The following is a 20,620-nucleotide window of genomic DNA, read 5'->3' as shown; positions in this document are numbered from 1 at the left end:
CCCAGGTAAATACACCACATTCATTGTTAGTTTTCTCATGTTCTCACTCTTTGTGTTACACACACACACACACACACACACACACACGATGAATGGAAAATACATGCAATGGTTTCTCTTGGTGAGGAGCAGATGTGCCCACGGATATAAAAGATGCCATTTGGTGCTCTTCTCTAAGGCTGCTAACAAAGGGGAGGGAGGGGGAAGAATACATGTTTGTTTCCATGGCCCTACTGGGAATCAAACCCACAGCCAACTGAGCTTTTACACATGTGGGTTCAAGGGGAAAGACTGATGATAGAAATGTATTCTCTGTATATTTATCCAGAGGGCTTCTTTTGTCATACACTTATTTCTCTTTAAACTTCTTACAAAGATAGAAAGTGATGTTTAAAAAACTGCTGGCTCATTTTTGTGGCTACATTGTTTCAGTATGGTTCTTTTTTTTTTTTTTTAGCAGATGCAGCAGTATGTTTGGTGGTCATCCTTCAGCATCCGAAAATCATTGGCCTTTCCAGTGTGCACTCATTAAAACCCCTGTCCTTGAAATGCCTCACAAGATAACACAGAATGAAAAATGTTCTCCCCCCTTTCCCCTCCCCCATTTCTCCCTATACCCTTCTTTCAACACATAGGAAGAATTCACCCAACAGTTACATGCCCTGAATTTGTATTGTTACTTTTTAGTTAATGTTAGTAACACTATACTCACCCATTAAGTTCAATTTATGTGACTGAAGATTTCAAGTAAATAAAAGGTCAAATAAGCATTTGATGCTACCGTTTAGGAAGGTTTCTCTGAAATTTTCTGCCTCAGACTTTTTCCCTTTTCTCTGTAATCTCTTTTTCCTCTCCTCATCTGGCCTCCCCTTCCCTCTGCAACAAAAACCCAAGCTCACGGTTGTCACTATACCTAAACCACTGGAAAAACAACATAGCCATATCGAGTAAATGTCAGCGTGCCCTGCAAGACAGAAAGAGAAGAAGTAGCTGTGCACATGCACTTAGCTGTCCTCCCTGGAGAGGATAAATATTATAGAGCTTTCTATCTGGTGATGGTGCAGAAAGAGGACTGCAGTGAAATCCAACAAAGTGAAGCCTACAGTAAATCAGATAAATTTATAGGTAACCTGAGTGAATGAAAAGACAATAATACAAAATGTTCTTTTCAATGAACTTTAACCTCTAAATAACAAAAATACTAATAGAATTGTTTTGGAAATGTAAAAAAAGAGATAAAATTAAGCCCAACCTTTCAGTAGATACATCTTCTCTACTTTATACAGTACATTTTATTCCTCACCTCATCGTTATCTAAAAGAAAAAAAATACAATTTGTGAGAAAAAAAATCATGAAAATGCTGTATTCTTTGAACATTTGGATACTTCTAATTAAGTATTTATTTATTTGTTTGTTTATAATATATTGCCAGGTGTATTCTGTTTTCAAAGAAGAACAAATGAGTCAAATGCATATGTTTACATTTATACTACAATAATTAAACAGTTGGGTTGCAAAGGTCATTCCTACTGCAATCCTTCCAAGCTCTTGCATGACTGCTGAATATTAGTGCAAACTGATGGTTCGGGAAAAAAGACTTTTCTTTTTTCTCGACACCAAAGCGCGACCTTTCCTCTTAAACATCCCTAACACACGGGCTCTCCCTTTACGGCCGCACTAAGAACATCACGCAGCGCTCTATTTTGTGATTAGTTTTCAGATGAGTGGCAGCTGATGGTGTGATCTCAGATGTTGTAAATGAGCTAGCCCCTTGTTTAATGTCCCTAAATCCCTGTACAGTTTTCACTCTAATCCCCCGTGTGGACTGAAGTCACTCGCCAGCAGTTTCCTTCAGAATGTGTGAGAGCCACCTTTGAGGTTGGCTGCAGAGTCCCACCATGCTCTGTGCTGACTGATATCGCAAGCCATGAAGCCAGCAGGCTCATGTGAATGTTTAGACAGAAACACCCCAGAAAGAACCAGGAGTACTAACATGGGAACCTTCACTGACAAAAATCTGTGGCCAGACTGATGTAATGACTATAAAGCAACAGAAGAGGCCTGCAGGTGAATCGTGTATCTGCACAAAAGAAGTCCAATGTCTAACGTGTCAATAGTTTATCTTTTGATTGCAGTTTTTACTTAATTTTTGCCCATTTGCAGCATTTAGACTGATCATGAAATCTGCAGTTTTTTTTTTAAACTGAATTTCAACCAGATTTAAAATCAGCCGATATTTGTTCTTTACAGACTTACTGATGTTAGCATTTAAAACAGCCAACAATTTTGCTTTATTTAGGTAAAGGAAAGAAATAATCTTCAAACATGAAGGCTCTCTGCACCAACACAAGCTCGGAGCCTACAAACAACCAGCAGAGTCAGCCAGATTAAGTTCTCCACAACTGTGCTGCCATTGTATCTCATTAAGGCTCAGAAGTAACAACACATAACAAATGTTAGCGAGATCTGCTTACGTTTGTGTATTGGATTTTTAAATCACCACATATTAGTATCAGTCTGAAAAAACAAAACAAAAACACTTATATCAGCTAGGCTCTGATTTTAACTCACCTCTATCACCGCATTAGGTACTTTCATGCAATCCAAAAAAATAGTGTTGCTGTTTCTGTTTCATATCTAGCTCGTTTATGAAGTAGGCCAAGTTTCTTTCAAAGATGTTTGCTTTCTAAGTGCCTCCTTAGCTTGTGGCACTATGCTAGCATTAGCCCTCCTGACAGATGATCCACTTTGACCGAGGGCTGCTAACATCCACAGTCCAGCTAAAAGCTAAAAGACATGTAACTTTAAAGATACATTTTCTTCACATGGTGGATCATCCAACAAGCTTTCCCCTTTATTAACCTCTTGTTGTGTCTTTCTCTCATAATTCTTACCATTTGATGATGACTAAATGAAGCCGGTTGTCAAAATTATCCTGTATCCAAACTGTGTTGGTTACCTGTGGTGGACGTTTAAAACCTCTTTAGTTGATGACGACTGCAGGAAAAACCCTGTAACTGTATATTTTTGTAAGGCGATAAAACAAACTGAAATACGGATTAAAGCCGGTGATTGGATTGGAAAAGCTGAATCACAACAAAAGTCCGCATCAGTCAAACTGCAGCCAAAATACATGACTGCTGTATCTGCGTGCGTGCATGTGTGTGTGTGTGTGTGTGTGCGCGTGCCCTCTATTCTCCTTGCCTTGTTCTTTGCCGAACCTCAACCACCTGGTGTCCTAAAATCAATCAAATCAAACACAAGGCTGCTCTGGTGTGTGTGTGTGTGTGTGTTATCACCTTTATTCTAATAATCAGACTCAGCTGTTCAGGAATCAGCCAGCCATAGGCAGTCTCTCTCTCTCTCACACACACTGCTGGCTATCTATTTTATGCTCTGTTTTGACACACTGAACACAGCCTGCAGGAAAGTTTAAAAAAATGTGACCGCAACTTTCATCTGTATGAATGGTGGATTTTGGGGCATGGTGGATTTTAACCCCCCAAACAGCTGAGGTGCCTACTGTGGAGTGTACATGCAAACATACATGTGTTACTACTTGTCCTAAGTCCACAGGCAGCAATCCTGTGCTTCACTTGAATGAGAATCAGAGTCATGTATGATAACGTGACCTGATTCTGTGCTGTCTGTAGGTGTGAATGTGAGCATGAATGGTCATCTGTCTGTTTATGTTAGCCCTGCGATGGACTGGCGACATGTCCAGGGTGTACCCCGCCTCTCATACAGCAACAGCTGGGTTAGGCTCCAGCCACCCCCTGACCATGAATTAGATAAGCGGTTAAGAATGATTTAATAAATGACTGACTGTGTCACAGAGCAGCAGAGCTTCACGGATCGTAACACCACTGTTTTCGGTCATTGTACATTCGTCTCCTGTTCCTTGTCCAACCTCAGGGAAAAATACCACTGTGGGCAGTAAGCTAGAAGGATCACCACCCCCCCTTTCTTTGTCTGTATGAAGTATAAAATCAAAAAGCAGAACAAGCTCACAAGCAGGAGAGACAAATAAAACAGCTTTATTATTACTTCAGACATCTGTTGTTTTTCTGCTGTAATACATTTTAGTGCTCAAATCAGATGCATCTTCATCAACTATTGATGTAGACTCCATCGACATCTCTCTACATCACTGCATATCAAATATTTTTGTCACAAGTTTTTGTAAAGCTGCTTTTTGTGCTTCTTTGACTATGACACAACTCAGAATATGTTATGGTTTAATGGTTTTACTAACCACTATATTAAGAACACTTTAACTACCAGGAGTGTCGTGATAACATCAGATGCTACTGGACAAACAGAAGACACATTTAAACTACTACAGCTTCAAAATAGTTCTGAAAATAATGAAAATCAAATCAGAACAAGTGCCAATGTTGCCTGGTGAAGTTAGCATGTCACAAGTCCATCATAATTACGCACAGTCATGTCCCAGCAGGTGCAGGGGGTGGAGAACAGTCAGATGAACCTGGTGGATCCTGAACAGTTGATACCGATCAGGGCTGGTGAGCTTCAAAATGATAGTGCTGAGTAACACTGCTGATGATCTTTCATTCAGCCACATAAATACAAAACACCTCCAAATGTTTTATTCTGTGAAGGCGACAACAGATGCGAGTCCACCATAGTGTTTCACACTGCATTCAGCGCACATGCAGACATCTATTAATCTGACCGCACTGGTAATTCAGCAAATATAATTTCAGTAGTTTAAAAAAAAAAAAAAACTGTTAAAAACAACAAACTTGGACCAGAAAGATTTGATAAATAAAATCAAAAACACAGATTCAGAATGGGGATCTTGCTCTGATGTTTATGTTGAACTCTCGGGGTTACAGACTTCGTAGGAGGCAGCTGTGCCAACACCGAAAGATCAAACCTTTAAACAGCAGCGTCCTCTCTGAACTCTCCATGGTGTTGGAAGAAAGAGCATGAATTGCATCTGTGGCCGTGTGTTCTCTTTGACATCTTCCATATATTGTTAAAGCCCAGTAGATGCAGTGGAAAACCGCACAAACAAAACCAAACACTGTCATATTTACGTATGGAACCTGATAATATGAAAGAAGTTATACAAAATAAAACACTCATGTTTGGTAAGTTTTTACTGCTTAAATAATTTGTTACAGAGTGACATGTCCTATTTTATTTTGTAACTATTTTTATATTAAAATATGATATTATTTCATTCCAATGTCAAGATCTGCCTGTTTCACAGTAAACTAAATTATCTCAGTAAGTCACCTTGAACTTGGCAACCTGTGATGATAATACTGAAACAAATGAAATTAGCGCTGATAAAGACAGGACAGCAAAAATGGGAACTTTGCCCAGTGATATCGTCTCATCTCTCACTTTTAGGAGAGAATCTAGATCATATGAAGCTTTTCTGTTTTTCTCCAGGTGGACCTGAACCCTATATCACTGTGGTTTATAGGACAGCATCTAAAAGGAAATGTTCTACATCCAGGGTGGCCATCTCTGTTTCTCCCCAGGTGGTTTGAGTGTGTTTGCGTGGCTGCCTTTCAGCTCAGTCGTGACTCTTTCAGCTGTTCTCTTTACTTTGAGGTTTTATCATCCAGACTCGTATCTGTCAGTCTTATTGACATGGGTATGAGAGATTGTGTCTCAGTTTTTCCTGTACATTTAAACAAGCTTTTGAACATTAACCCTTAATCGGTTCTTTTAAGTCATGCCTGTCACATTTCAGTTGATTTCTTTTGCTTAATCAATAGCCTAGAATCCACAGCTATCCATTAGGGCTGTTTGAGTAGAGCAGAAATGAAAACCACAATTAATTTGGTCAATATTGAGATTATGATCTTTTAATACAACTGCTCGTAGAATTCATTTCTTGGGAGTAAATTTTCTTGAACTTTCATGCAAAAATAAATAAGAAAGATTTTGAATTAAACCCTCCACAGCCTGGTAGTCGGTAAATTTAGAGAGTACCAAAAGCAAAGTTAGAACCAAGCACAATAATCATATAATCTCAGAGATTTTGTTTTGATAATCACTGGAAGCCAAAATTGTAACTGAAGCTTAAAATCTGACTAAATGCACAGGCATATTATCCCATTAAAACAAAAACATAAGCCGAATATCTACACAGAACTGCATTCTTTTTGACAAAAAAAAACCCTCTAAATGGATTTATTCTGCTCACTTCCAGCTCTATTTTATTTATTTTTTCTCTTTTTTTTGCTTTTAAAGTAGCACTGCGTGGTTCACAGTTTTCTTGCGCTAAGCCTCGATGCATCCACCGCTGTCTGAAACATGCAGTTTTAGCTCTCCTCCCTTTAAGATGACTTTCTTCTGACTGGCTTAAAAAGCAGGTGGGAGGGGCTTCTGTGCCACAGCCAGACTCGTTTGCCTGAGATGACCATATTTGGAATATCTGCACTCATTGACCATATTAGAAACAAGATTTCTATTTTTTTATTTTTACAAATGTCGGAACCTAAGTTTTTAGCTTACAGAAACTACTTGAAGTTTATTATAAACTTCCATTATTGTAACAATATACGGCCATGGTAAAGAGACAGCACAACTCTTTTATGTTCTAGGGTTTTACATATCAAGATACAAATAAAAATAATCTCACAAAGTCGACCATGACTTAGTTTGTCACTGTTGCAGGCCGGATATGTAAAACCTTGGAATTTAAATAGGATTCAAAATAGGACTTACTTTCTTTTCACCACAATTTCTATATACACATAAAAAACAAGTTGTTTGAAGTTTACTTTAAACAAAGTATTATTGGTCAGAGTTATCATTCATAGGTTTCCTGTTGCTTTGTTATTCAGGGATCTTCTAATAGTGTAATTACTACTGCATGTCTACATCCATACATGTGTGAGAGTGCAGAAATGTCAGTCGTTACATCTTCTCCTCTAAACCACTCAGTGTTATTATGGCCTTCTCTCACTAGCTATGCTGTTGAAGTGAGCCACCACAATAAATCACAGTTTCACCAGCGGCGTAATGTAAACACCCCCACGCCCCTGCACTCATTGACCATATTAGAAACAAGATTTCTATTTTTTGCCCCGCCTCCCTGCTCTCTCCTTTTATTATCCTTCACACTTTTGCAGCTGTCCTCTCTCTATTCCCAACGCTCCCTGCGTCCTAACCTCTCATCCTCTTTGTCTGGCTTCCACAACTTGTGTTTTGGCAATTAGTATCTGACACTGATGCCTCTAAACTAACTAAAGAATGACCATAGTCTAAATGCTAACCGCCCCGGTGTCCTTGAAACAAACACTTAACCCTGAAATGCTGCATTGAAGCAGTTCCATCATCAATGGTAATGTACAACATGCAGTGACCACAGAATGACGGTAACGTGAACGAGTGCTAATATACACTGTGTGACTGTGGAGCTGAAAGAAGAGCTGATGGATCCCAAGAGCTTCTCTGGGTCGAATGTTTATCCCATCATTACTAGTCTGTAAATTATATATAAGTTTAATTAAGTCTACTTCCAGTTTCAGTCACGTATTCCAAAACCAGGACAAGAGTTTAAATGTCATTGTACTTTTTAAACTTTACCACTTAGTTGAGTCTTGAGTGTAATTTTACAGCCATCTGTAAAACTCGGTGGAGGCACTGATCTTTAACATTACTGAAGCAGTGTGAGATCAGCTTGACAGAAAACAGAACAAAAGTCCTTCCAGAAGCCAGGAGAACTATTTCTAAAGACAACATAAAGAACTGACAAGAAAGCTGACAACTTATTTCCCATTTTCCTTGGAAGACATAAATAAATAAGGGATGGCTCTAGCACCTACTGCCCACCACTGTTCTCTTTTATACCATTATACTTTTTTTTACTATCTTTCTCCCATCTTTCCCAATGCATGTGTAACAGGGGCACCAATCATATAATATGTACCCACAATGCAGTTTAACAAAGCCAGTTTAACCCAGCTAGCTGCCTGTGACTCCTCTGATCATATAAAATAGGATGATAGCTCATGATGTTCTCCTCCATTCTGATGTTGATAAAAAAAAAAAGAAATGTTTATAGTGTTCTTGTTCATCTACTGCAAATATGTGGCTCATTGTGATTTTAACAGTTTTGGAAGGGGGGGGGGGGGAGATTAAGTTATATCAGGCACTTGCTACACACATATATAGTGGAACAAATTAAAACTGCAATATTCATTTACATGGGTACATTTTCCACAGAGCCTGTCGACAGAAACTTCATAAACTTCCCACTAATTCATATTCACGCCACATTTCTACCTCAGAGCTTGCGTATGGATCAATACGGCTCCCGTGCAATGATGAATTCTCCAGTCAGCAATTTCTTCTCTTCATATTACTCCACCAGTGATCCAAGAATAGCTTAAAGTACCTCACGGATGCAGGACTGTCCATCTCTTTTGATATAGAAGTTAAATTTAGAGATAGAGAGAATGAGGGAGAGACAAATATATAACCAGACGAGGTGAGAAGACAATAAACTAGAAAGATGAAAATAAAGTGTGATATTGTGGAATATAGATGTTAGAGAGATAAAGGAAGGAAAATATGGAAAAAGAAGTGAAATAGAAAGACTTCGGGAAAATAAAGAAACTGATCTGAGACAGATATAGGGGCATATCACCAGAAAGATGAGTCGAGTAAGAAAGAGAGACAGCTGCCAGTGTTAATCAGTCAGCGGCAGCAGCTCTGTGTCTCTAAGGCTTAATCTGGACCAGACCCTCAGTGCACCCCCTCCCCTCTTTTCTTTAGTCTTCATCAATATCGTCACATACACATCATTTGGGGACATTATCAGCTAGCTCCCTGATATCCCATCTGCCTATTGACAATTGTGAGGAGAACGCTCCTTTACTAAAACGTCTAAAGACTAATTAAGTGATTAAGTGTCAGACTTTGGAGGGTTTAAGAAAAGTTCAAGACACCACATTATTCTCCAGTAAAACATAACTTTGTCAAAAAACGCCAAAGTTAAAGATATTACAAGACACAACTGTCATATCAGTGCATATGTTCTGTTTTTACAGTTTTACAAGCATTATTTTATCAGTATGAAAGAACATCCCATCAACCACTGCCAATAAAATCAATTTTCTGTCTGATCACAGCCATCAAATCAACAGGAAGCAAGATGTTGAACATGAACATGTGAACTCAATTCTACCAATTGGAGTAGCTAAATCGCACTAATTCAGCTGTCTGTACAGGAGCAACAATGATGGCTCGTTTAAGATCAGATTAGATTTAAATGCCTATTGTAAACACTACTGTCTTTTAATACTATTACAATAACCCTGAAATTAAATAATAGCACTCACCTGTGCTTTAAAGATTAAGAATTTCTTGTCCCTTATCTCCACGTTGGTAGAATTGTTGAGTCATTGTCTTATATTTCTGTTTGTATGTTCGTGTTTTTACTATTGATCTAACTCAGTTTACTTGTTTTATGCAAAGACTGTATTTAAAAGATGATGCCACCCAGTCATTAGTGAAGTCGAAAGCTACGACTTGAGGATTTGTTGGTGTTTCTACGTGCGAAGGGTGAATCATGATGCTCCTTTCTGAAACCTAGAATAGCCAAAATGGACCTCGTCTTTTACTTATTATAACCTGAAATGAGCGACTGAGCCCATAACCCTATGGCAAAAATGTTTACAGAGGTCACGTTTAAGGTAAGTTTTTTTTCGCTTTCCTTTTTCTGTAAACCTGGAAGTTTTTTTGCAGCCACAGGAATCAAGAGGAACGCAGGAACTTTCACATTTGGCTTCGCTTTTCAGACCCGGAAGCTACGTCCATCTTTTATGCTCTCTGAGTGTTAAAGTGCTGGTGGAAAACTGGGACAGGTGAGCTTTCAGAGCATTCATGTGTTGTTTCAAATAGGAAAAATGTTTGCTGCCTCGTGACTATAACAGATACATAGCAGTTATAGAGTCAGTGCAATAGCTTGTAAATGTTAATTTAAAGTTTATAGCTACAGCTACATTTGGACATTTTTCTGCTGGAAAACCGCCAGTGAATGCACGGTTGCAAATGATAGAATCCTGACACTCAGCTTTATTTCCCCCTGTAATTTCATATTTTCTATACAATGTTCATTCTTTTGCTGCAGTCAGGTTTCTGTTATTGATCTGTGTACAAACTCAAATGTGTAGCAATAATGTTCTACAGCTCTTACATTAACATTTAACAGTGAACCGAACATTGAACATTTAATCCAAAATAACTTTAAGTTTGACTGTCATTCTGACCCAAACATGACTCCAGGTTTAATCCCAAACTTTATCCACACTGATATTACCTGACAAAATATATGGAATCTGGATCATTCTTTGAGGGAGTGATGCTGTCTCTCCTTCTCTCCTTCACACTCACTCACACACACACACACACACACACACACACAAGATCCTTCACTGTGACGTCAGACAGTACGCACTTTACACACTGCACTGAGTCACTTTGAGTCACTTCACCTCAGCACAGTGAACCCGCATCTGTAAGCAAGGGCAGCAACCACACCCAAAATCTGAGTCGACAAGAACACACCTCTTAAAACAGTGACCTTGTGGTCTGATAAACAACAGAGAGCTTCAGTGTCCTAAAGATGCTGTTGAGCATCCAGAGAAGACAGGGACAACAGGAAGAGTAATTCTATCGAGCTGAGAAACACCATAAATGTATACAATATACACACTGCTGTGCAAAGATTTTAAGCATGGTGTTCAAATATGATTCCATCGTGCAATACAAACGTAGAAGCAAGCTTGCTCTGCAGCAAACAAAGTCCCCAAAACATGCAGCCAAGCACGAGTTGTGCTCCCAGTCGCTGATCACAGCCCTGAAATCTGAGGTCTAGGGTTACGGGAATAGACACAGGAACCATGATAAGTCCTCTTGGATGATTGGAACAATCCCCCAACAAGTCCCTGAAGAACCCTGAACAACCTGTGCCATTTTAAAGGTAAAGTGTTTTTAAATATATAAAATACATGAATTAATCTTGCTTACCACCACATGTTTTGTTCACTTTGAAATGGGAGCTGGGTTCAAACTGTTAAACTTTTTTATTACATGAGTGACACAAGACAAACTGAAATACCACAAAATGCAATGGATTCAGGTTATAGAAACCTGCTGAGCACCACATGTGGTATGAAAAGGTTCACAGTACTGTGCGCAACATAAACCCACTGAGAGACACTGGAGTAAGGGGCTCAAATGGGTCCAAAAAAGTCACAAAACTTACAGTAAGTACCGTTAGCGGTTTGGTATTAATGATTAAATGAATTCAGATAACCGCATACCTCTGTTCACTTCTTCCCTCTTCTTTTATTCATGTTGTTCCAGTACAGTCACAAAGTAGAGATAACCAACTAACTCCCACCTGCATGCAAACTTCAGATCAAGACAGAAAGGACAAACAATGGCCCGTGACATGTCTCCGTGCACAACAGGGGTTGTAGTCACTTTTTATTGCAGCAGTGATCAAACAGACATTAGACAGGCTGCACTGCATCTCCTACTTGTGTTGCTGAAGCAGTGCATGCTGCTTCAGGCCTTGTCAAACTAAAGCATGAATTGAGTCAATCTACAACCACCCCTTCCAAGACAGCAAAATCCCTCCAGGATTTGGGAAGAAAGGTGCAGAAAAGCGAGAGTAATGTAAAGTCACATAAGGAGACCACAGGCACATTTTAACTTCCTACTAAAATACTGCATAGAGCATTGCTGTCGATATTTATTCTTGTGAAGTTCTGCTGCAGTGTGCATACGGGTACAGTGTGCAGTCTGTGGCTAGAAACCAAATAAATGATCTCTAATTTAAAGTAAAGGTTACACAGAAGCTAAAACATGCAACCGCGTACCATAGCCCACAAAAAAAAAAACTAGGCCGCTTTCTGTTTCTCAGCTCATTTCTCCTTTTAAATTAGACAATCAGATCCAGCAGGCATCATAAGCACCTTTCCAGGCGTGCATCACGTACACATGTAAGTGGAAATAAGACACGAAACGGTCCGTCCCTTTGCCGGATCACTGCGGTACCCTGCACCCAAATGCAGGCCGGCATCCCGGCAAAAAAGCAGGAAAAAAATCCCATGCATCTCGACTCCTTGCTCTCACACGGGGAATGAGACGACAACCAAGTGAAAAGGAAGCATCTTTTTGCGTTTTTATCGGCCTTACCTTTAGCCTCAGTGTCAGTTTTTTGGTTTGGTTTCGTCCTCCTCCACCAAGACGTCGCTGGCTCGAATCGATGAGGAGCGCGGTTTATCAATGGAGGAGACTGACGCTCCGCTTTTATTCCAGCAGGGTTTTCCCTCGATTAGTCCCTATTACACGAGGAAGCGGCTGGTTTGGGTAATTACTGAAGCACCGCGGGGGGTGTGCACTGTGCAAAAACTGCGCCTTAGCGCACGTTAAGAGCGCTGCGTGCCTGCAGCGCTGACCGCCGGCCGGGAGATGCTGAGGTTCAGTGCCGGTGGAGGGTGATGGTGATATCCATAGAGGTCCCAGTTTCTACCTGACACAACCTCTCCTTCCTCCTCCTCCTCCTCCTCTCCGCTGGTGATGCTGAGGAGAAATATCAGCATCAATGGCAGAGAGAGAGAGAGAGAGAGAGAGAGACGCTGACGGTGACGAATTTTAACAGATAACCACAAGAGGCCGTGTTTCAGCAAATTGATTCAAAGGCTAAAGGAGAACAAAAAAAATAAATATCACAAAAGTTAGAAATACCAGCACATAATACATCTATGCGAATTTCTCTTTGAGATCAATATTCTTATTCTTATCTGAAAACACTGGTAAATATTTTAATTAATACACATTTAGGAAGAAAGTCCAAGTTAGCTGTTGATGTTTCCTTTTTAAAACTCCCTTTTAACTTTTATTCTCTTTTTTCAAATAACATTTAAGACATTGTCACATGAAATAAGGACGTTATTTCATGTCTTTTAAGCGTGACGAAGGCTACATATAAAAAAATTAAAAGAGTTGCAGTACACCTGCAAAATGTTCCTCTTCCTTTTTTCATTTGCTCTGTTTAAGTGTCACCACATAATCAGGCTCCATCTTGTTTTAAAGAGCCCATAGTACTGTATTAGGGCTTACTTGTGGTTCCTGGGAATTTTAAAAGTAGAATGGGAGAAGGAGCCTTCAGCTTTCAGGTCTGTCGTCTATGGAACCAGCTCCCAGTTTGGATTCAGGAGACAGACACTGTCTCTTCTTTCAAGATTAGGCTTCAAACTTTCCTTTTATATAAAGTTAGTTAGGGCTGGATCAGGTGAACTTGAATCCTCCCTTAGTTATGCTGCAATGGGTCTAGGATGCTGGGTGATTCCCATGATGCACTGACTGCGATTTGGTGCAATATAAATAAAATGTAATTGATTTGAAAAGCATAGCAGATCATCTGACTCCATCTCATTTAGTGTCTTGCATCCTGACACTCAAACTCTTTGTATGTCCTTCTTTGCTACATCCATACACATTCTCTGAGGTCTTCCTCTTTTCCTCCTACCTGTCCTATCCTATGTCCAGTATATCCACTATTCCTCCTCTGCTCATGTCCTAACTTTGTTTCCAATCTGAACAGTCATGCTGATACATTTCTGATTGTATTCATTCTGGTAACTTCCAACAGAAATCTTAAACTTTTTAACTCTGCCACCACCAGCTTTAGCTTTCATAGTTTCTAAAACTATTAGGAATAAATCAAACTAGGTATATCAACTATAGCTCACAGTAGTCACAGGTGGGAAAAATGTGAATTATACTTACACCTATTAGTGATTCTGATTGGCTAATTTATACGTAATGAACTGTCTCACCTTCATTTTAAGATCAAATATATTTTGTAAATCTCTATCTTTATCTAAAAAGATTTTAAAAATGTCTCTTTCATGGTAGTGGTTGCTATTCCTGCCCTGGAGTGACGCACAGGAGCTGAACGGCTCCTTTAACTCTCCATATGGGCGGAGTCTAAGATGCGGAAGTGCCTTCCTGTCAGGCCAAAGAGGCGTTTCGTTAAAGCCCAGATGTATTTTTAAGTGAATGTATCTTCTACTCCGGACACTCTTCAGCTGACCAGGTGTTGCAGTCTGTTGGATCCCGCTTATTAAGAACGATGTCGGACTCCATTAAAAACGTCGCGATATTTGGAGCCACGGGAATGACCGGGCTGGCGACCCTGCCGATAGCAGTAGCTGCAGGTGAGGAATAAGAGTAATGAAAATAAGTTACAGACGAAATAGAAGAGATCGTGTATTTGTGTAACTGTGCGGGAGTCACACTGGGGTCTCTCAGGTGGGTTTCAGTAGGTTTTTCATGCATTGTTACTGTTGGAGTTAAAGTTGGAGTTTTCCGCACAGGCAAAACAAACTTTGATGCTTCAGACTGTTTTCTGAGCGTCCTCGTGCACCTGTAACAGGGTAGTTACACGTCCACCTGTGGAGGTTACAATAGGGTGATAAACATGAGGTCACGGGATTCCCTTGCGTAATAACCACAACTGTAACAGTTTCACAAAAAGCGGGTAGAAATGTTCCTCAGCCTGTTAAAATCAGAAGTTTCACATGAATATTTATGACATAATTATTTTTTTTTATATCACATGTATTTGGTCAAGTTTTGTTAATTTTTTAAAGGGTTGAATGGACTGAATGAACACATTTCAAGGCCTGATTTGTAAACTGTAATCCCTGATGAATGTCACTCTCTGCTGTAACTTTCTGTAACCCCCATTAGAAGTATAGCTGCAATAACCCACTGCTCCTCTCACAAAATCCCTTACACAAACACACTGTGTCATATGATTCATTCGATTTAGCAACATTTCCTTTCCTTTTGCTCACCCATGGCAAAAAAAAGTCGACTCATGTTTAACGGCACAGGCAGCGTTTTGCTGAGTCACAGCAGTTTGTGACACAGAAAGCTGATAGTAAAAAGCTGTTTGCTATCTTGCCCCCACAGTAAAGGGTGGGATAACTCCTGAAGCTGTCACAGAGTCACCAGTCAACCTGCATTTGTATAGCACTAATTAAACAAATTAAATTAAAAGTACAGGGAAGACTAGAATACTGCTAAAAACTACAAAATTACATAGGAACACATTAAAAAAACAATACAAGCAATAAAAGCTTCTGAAGCAGTTTGTTCCTAGCAGTTTCTGCACAATAACCAAACAGGAGAAAGCGACATCTTGAGTGTGCTGGTTGGCACCCAGGTGAGATGATCTGTTGTCATTGTGTCACCAAGACAAGTCCCTGCTCCTTTATTGCAGCCACTAGATAAAATTAACACATTTCCATGACTGTAACATCCTGCAACACGCACAGAAACCAATGACTTCAATACAAAACAAAAAGCACAGTATGCTATAAGTGAAAGTGTTTCATAATTAGGTGTTTATGGTTGAAGTTTAGTTTAATTTCCATGTTTTTTCTCTCTCTCTTTTTTTTAGGATACAATGTGACGGTGCTGGTGCGTGACCCCGCCAAGTTGCCTGATGACCACAAGGCATCCAGAGTGGTGGTGGGAGATGTGCTCAAGAAAGAGGATGTAAAGAAGACATTGGAGGGCCAGGATGCTGTTATTATCATCTTAGGCACCAGGAATGACCTCAGTAAGGCTGAAGAATCGCACATACAAGCAAATATAATAAGACATTAAATCAAAATGCACTCTTGCAATCATATCGCCAGCCTACCTGAACTCAAGAAGACTTATTTCAATGCTTAAACTAATACCAATAGAACTGCATGGATTTAAGTTTATGTGGTTTCATGTATTCATAGTAATTGTAATTGCATGCTGTCACTGAATCTTAAAATTCAGTTTCCTTACTTACACGTTCACCTTTTAGGAGAAAGACTATATATTTCAGTGATGTAATAATGTAAAACACTCACTAGAGGTCACCAAAGCATTCTTATTACATGTAAAACGTGACATTGGGTCGGTTTGACATAATCTAAAAGACACAGTATAGAGATGAATGAGAATTATAGCATAAAACTAAATAACATATGCATAGCTTATTGAATATTTTAATAAATTAAGGACTGTATAGAAACTACTAACTCTATAAAAACTGGAGAAGTCTCTTCCCTCCAGGGCTAAACATTTCCTCCACAACATGCATGAACTGAGTCCTTGGATCCAGGGGGATCTTTACCATTTCTTTACCATTGTGAAATATTTCCTATTTCACAATGGTAAAGAAGTCTTTCAAATATCCATGGATGCAGATGTGCATCAAGCCAAAATATTGTATCACTTCAAATTTGAACCAAAGCCCACCTCTGGGAACAATTTTCATGCAAATCTATCTACGACCTTTGAGTAATCCTGCTAACAGACAGACAAGCCAAACAATCACATAAACAACATTTAATTGACTTAAAAATAAAAACCAGAGCCAAATTTCCCACCAAAAACAAGACATTTCTTTTAAATTTTAAATTAATATTAACTTATAAGATCAATTAACTCACGTTATTGATATTTTAAATCATCAGTTAAGTCACTAAAGCACATAATAGAGATTTGAGTTTATATTTATGGTGCTCTCTGAAACATTGGATTTACTTTTACCCAGTGGAGCTTCTGTAGGAATGAAGCAAAACAACAATCAAGTGCTGTTCTGCAGTTTTATGTGTGTAATATCTCAAATATAATTTGTATTCATTAGGCCCAACAACCATGATGTCTGAGGGCACAAAGAACATAGTGGAAGCTATGAATTCGCGTGGAATACGCAAAGTGATCGGCTGCATGTCAGGTATGCCTCGCTGCGTTAAAAAAAGGAAGTAGAAGAGCTCATCGAAGTCTGTACAACCAATCATTTTTCTCATCTCTTTTCTTCCAAGCCTTCCTTCTGTGGGATCGCTCCAAAGTGCCGCCACGTCTGGTTCCTGTGACGGAGGACCACGACAGGATGTACACCGTGCTGAAGACATCAGGGCTGGACTATGTGGCTGTCATGCCTCCTCATATTGGAGGTCAGTAGTAAGAGGAAGCAAAGGGTTTTTGTTGCAAAGGTCCATTTTTCAGCTTTATTCCATCTGGAAAAAATTGAAACCAGCTAAAAAGAAAGTCCAGACAAACAGTTTCCTGTATAGTTCAATATAATTTTAACCTTTATGTTAAAACTTATAACTCATCTGTCTGTGCATAAAAATATAATACTAGGTTGGCAGCACAATTATACCAAAACGTTCTTGTTAAATGCTGCCCTCTTGTGGTGAAATCTTGTACTAAATTTTGCAGACGGGTTTTACAAAAGGTGTCTCTAATCGTGGCCTTGCCTACTACAACGAAGTGAGACGATTAAGGAAAGGAGTTAATTTTCTACACACATCTCAGACTGCTCATAATCTCTTTTCTAAATCAATGGTTAAAGTAAATATCTTCAGAATGGACTTTTACTCATTTACACTCAATGAAGGGACGATTTTCAAGTTTGTTCATCCGGCTGTTACAACAGTATGCGGGTTGTGGTCTAAAATGATTGCAGCGTCACAGCTGCAAATCAGGAGAGCATTCATACATTCTCTTGTATTCATTAAATGTTTTGTTCTGCCCTCATCTCCAGGTGACCTTCCTCTGACAGAGAATTACGTGGTGACAGAGAACATGCTAAAGGGAAGAGCCATCTCTAAACACGATCTGGGACATTTCTTCGTCAAGTGTCTCTCCACGTCGGAGTGGGACGGCAAGACTGTTGGAGTGTGCGGAGAGTACAAATAGTCCTGTAGTGCACACTGCTTATGCCCCGTTTAAAATCACTTCCTGTTATTGATGTTGAGCGATGAATGAAGGGAAGAGTTTTGTGTTGAACTGCTAGTGTGTGGGTTTTTTTTTTCCTTGCTTCGGTCTTTTCTATTCCCTTTTGTAATTATGATTTAGCATCTTTTGCTTGGTGTTCCTTTCTTATATTTTCTTTCATTATTAGCTGCATATATGGTCATCTTTTTTTCAAAAAAACAAGTGCCAAACCTGTAGTGTTACTTCAGCTCTTTAATTGCTTCTTTCTTCTGCATTTCAATCATTACATCATGAGATGCATCTTACAGTTCTCACCATTGTCCTAAAAATAAAAGACTTTACTGTAGTAAAAGTTGTGTTGAACTTTACCACATTTTCACATTTAAAAGAGAACTAAATCTGTTTTCCACTCCTCAACTCATGTTCGAGTGGGTGAAGTGGTAGGGTGTATTTTAAGCCAAAATGGTTGCAGTCTCCCTTGTGTGTGTCCTGCAGAAAAGACAACCAAGCATATGTAGGTTTTGCACAGTTCTCTGACCAAGCTGTACCAAGTTCACCGTGAAGAGGCTGCACAAATAAGGAAATCTTTTCACTTCAAAAATAAACTGGGTGTTAAAAAGAAAAAAAAAAGTGAGGCATGAATACGCCCTTTTACACCGTTTCTAGTTTCACACATTTTACAGCGCACAGCAGTTCCACTCATTGACATTTATAATGCAAAGGTTATATTCAGGCACATTATATTATAAAAAGAAGGGACTTTAATACTCCTGGATTATAACCTGTAAATTACAAACAATACTTAAAAAGTAACTGCCTGCAAGGATTCAAGGATGGCTTCCCACTCCAAGGATGGAGTGGGAATACATTTCTAGCAGGACTTTAATATAATTTAATTTCTTATTAACTGAAAACTGTAAGTGATCACTTTGAAACTTGATATATACTATCCATTGATTTTTTTTTTAACACCATGAGGTCTTAAGTAATCTCTGACGATGACCCCAGCCATTCCCCCACCCTGACCCTTTATTTTGGAGAGAATCAAATACATACATAGATTTTTTTTAAAATCCCCAAGCTTTACCCGAGACTAGGGAGAACAAATAACAGAACTGCATATTTTCAGTGTGTAGAGTTATGATTAGGCTTGACAGGGGGGGAGGACTTTGGTTTTATTTTGAAAGTCACAACCGGAACTTACTTTATATTTTGAGCACGTCATACTTCTCAATGCAGAAGCAGAGGAGCAGCTACAGCTGTCCTTTTAAAGTTGACTGCCCGGTTCTTCATGCGACTGAAAGTCGGGTGTTACAATTAAAATCGAAACTATAAAAACATAAACGCTCGTGATCTGGGGCAGTAGAGTGGGGCCTTCACTGACGGTCGCTTTCAGGTAAATAACTCTCTCATCTGCTTTGAAGAAGACTGATTCAAACTAATTAATGTTACTGGGCTTAAAATGACCTTTGCTGTGTATGACAGGTACATGTGGGATCCATACGTATTTTCCTTTTCGTTTATTATTTCTTGTTTTGATTTTTCAGTGCCATGCTCAGAAATGTGTAGACATTTATGTGTATACATTTTAAAATTCTGAATTGGATATAAAATCAAATCTACTGGAATCATTTCAATCGTAAAAGTCTAGCATTTAACTTAAAACACAGATGAATTAGGACTCGCTGAATTTTACGTTTATTCAGCAAGTTTTATTCCAGTTTTCTTCTTCTTTTAATAAAAGAGTCTGTACTAAAGCCAGTATAAGGACTGGAATCCAACTTCACTTGGTGATGTAATCATTTAGGAATTAGTGCAAAGGATATTATATAATGAGAATCTAAACAAGCTGGTAATTGCAGCAGGGGTTAATTTACACTATTTCCAAGTTTAATAAATGTAAACTTCAGAATATATTAGCCGTACAACTGGTTTAGCGTGTATTTAACGCGTTTCGTACATGGAAACTACTCTGGTGGAATGTAACGTATAAAAACTCCATTACCCACAATGCCTTCCTATAGCCAACCCCCAACTCTGAACCTCTTGGTATGAAACTCAAATCACGGGCGGGAGAAGGCGAAGGCAGACGTGAAGCTAACGACGTAGGAGCGTTTGGGGATTTTTAAATTAGAACAAGAGTTTTAAATCGATGTTTAATCGTTAACTTATTTATGAATGAACCGAGTAAAACTTAAGGGTAAATTTGCCAGTTAAGGTCGAAGCGAAGGCAGCAAAAGCATTGACGACTGAACTCACGGCGGAGAGACGGGAAGTGATTCAACAGGTTGGTTTGCTTAAAACAACTCTTACTTTCCACATGTGTTTGATCGCGAACTTATTGTTTGGTGGGCTAATTAAGATCGGTTTTAACTCCGTTCAGTCGATTATTTCGACTGTAAGTCGAATTAATTTGTATTTTTACCCGATGGCCTCGGGCGAGACAGTTTCCCTCCTACACGGTGAAACCAGCGTTACAACCCCCACTCTCCGTTTAAAGTACCCACATTGTTATGCTCATTTACAGGCTCACCATTTTAGTCTGAGCTCTACAAGTGCAGGCCTTGAGATCGTTTTAACTGTTATTTTAATGTGTTTCCAAACTTTATCCAGGGGTGTAGTGTTACGGATCGTCTCATTAATTTGCAGTCTTTTAGTAAAAATGCTATTTGGTGGTGTGGTGATTCCCACACAAGACTGAGACATGGTTTGAAAAGCTATTTTACCCCTAGATAAGTTGTTTGGATTATAAAAATGAATTGTCTAGTTTAATGCAACAGTTTTCTCCACTGGCCTAGAATTTTTACAGTAGTCAAATGTAAAGGCGAAAGGCTGAGA

At 39.1% G+C, this 20,620-nt stretch overlaps 4 protein-coding genes across 7 annotated transcripts in view; 2 read left to right on the top strand and 2 right to left on the bottom strand.

Moving 5' to 3' along the window:
• Positions 1–12,613, bottom strand: part of sptbn4b (spectrin, beta, non-erythrocytic 4b) — a 103,615-nt gene extending 91,002 nt beyond the window's left edge. The window contains exon 1 of one of the 2 annotated variants that reach the window (XM_085183866.1): positions 12,200–12,613. Coding sequence is in view for 1 of the 2 variants with exons in the window: in XM_085183865.1 (XP_085039991.1) it covers positions 2,961–3,136 (176 nt within the window). In the remaining variant the exon portion in view is untranslated. Of the gene's footprint in view, positions 1–2,960; positions 3,448–12,199 lie in introns of those variants that run through there. The other variant, XM_085183865.1, reaches the window with a different exon arrangement.
• A 1,404-nt stretch (positions 12,614–14,017) lies between these two features.
• On the top strand, positions 14,018–18,024 carry blvrb (biliverdin reductase B). The gene is made up of 5 exons (XM_085183887.1): positions 14,018–14,226; positions 15,477–15,638; positions 16,707–16,796; positions 16,885–17,016; positions 17,610–18,024. Exons 1-5 carry the CDS (start codon positions 14,142–14,144, stop codon positions 17,762–17,764), a joined length of 624 nt encoding a protein of 207 aa, XP_085040013.1. The 5' UTR covers positions 14,018–14,141; the 3' UTR covers positions 17,765–18,024.
• Positions 16,212–20,620, bottom strand: part of kcnk6 (potassium channel, subfamily K, member 6) — a 27,429-nt gene continuing 23,020 nt past the window's right edge. Inside the window, exon 4 of the transcript XR_014877823.1 lies at positions 16,212–17,079. The gene's annotated coding sequence lies outside the window, so the exon portion shown is untranslated. The remainder of the gene's footprint in view (positions 17,080–20,620) is intronic.
• Positions 18,956–20,620, top strand: part of sertad3 (SERTA domain containing 3) — a 13,455-nt gene continuing 11,790 nt past the window's right edge. Inside the window, exon 1 of one of the 3 annotated variants that reach the window (XM_085183885.1) lies at positions 18,956–19,178. The gene's annotated coding sequence lies outside the window, so the exon portion shown is untranslated. The other 2 variants (XM_085183884.1, XM_085183886.1) reach the window with 2 other exon arrangements.

The sequence above is a fragment of the Neolamprologus multifasciatus genome, chromosome 14, assembly GCF_963576455.1.
Source record: "Neolamprologus multifasciatus chromosome 14, fNeoMul1.2, whole genome shotgun sequence".
NCBI lineage: Eukaryota > Metazoa > Chordata > Actinopteri > Cichliformes > Cichlidae > Neolamprologus > Neolamprologus multifasciatus.
This window is presented reverse-complemented; position numbering and strand designations above follow the sequence as displayed.

Excerpts from the sequence above, each read along its gene's own strand:
- blvrb (XM_085183887.1), top strand. The coding sequence starts at position 14,142 with ATGTCGGACTCCATTAAAAACGTCGCGATATTTGGAGCCACGGGAATG. Across the intron at positions 15,639-16,706 it reads AGGCACCAGGAATGACCTCA|GCCCAACAACCATGATGTCT; the intron begins GTAAGGCTGAAG and ends TGTATTCATTAG. Across the intron at positions 17,017-17,609 it reads CATGCCTCCTCATATTGGAG|GTGACCTTCCTCTGACAGAG; the intron begins GTCAGTAGTAAG and ends CCTCATCTCCAG.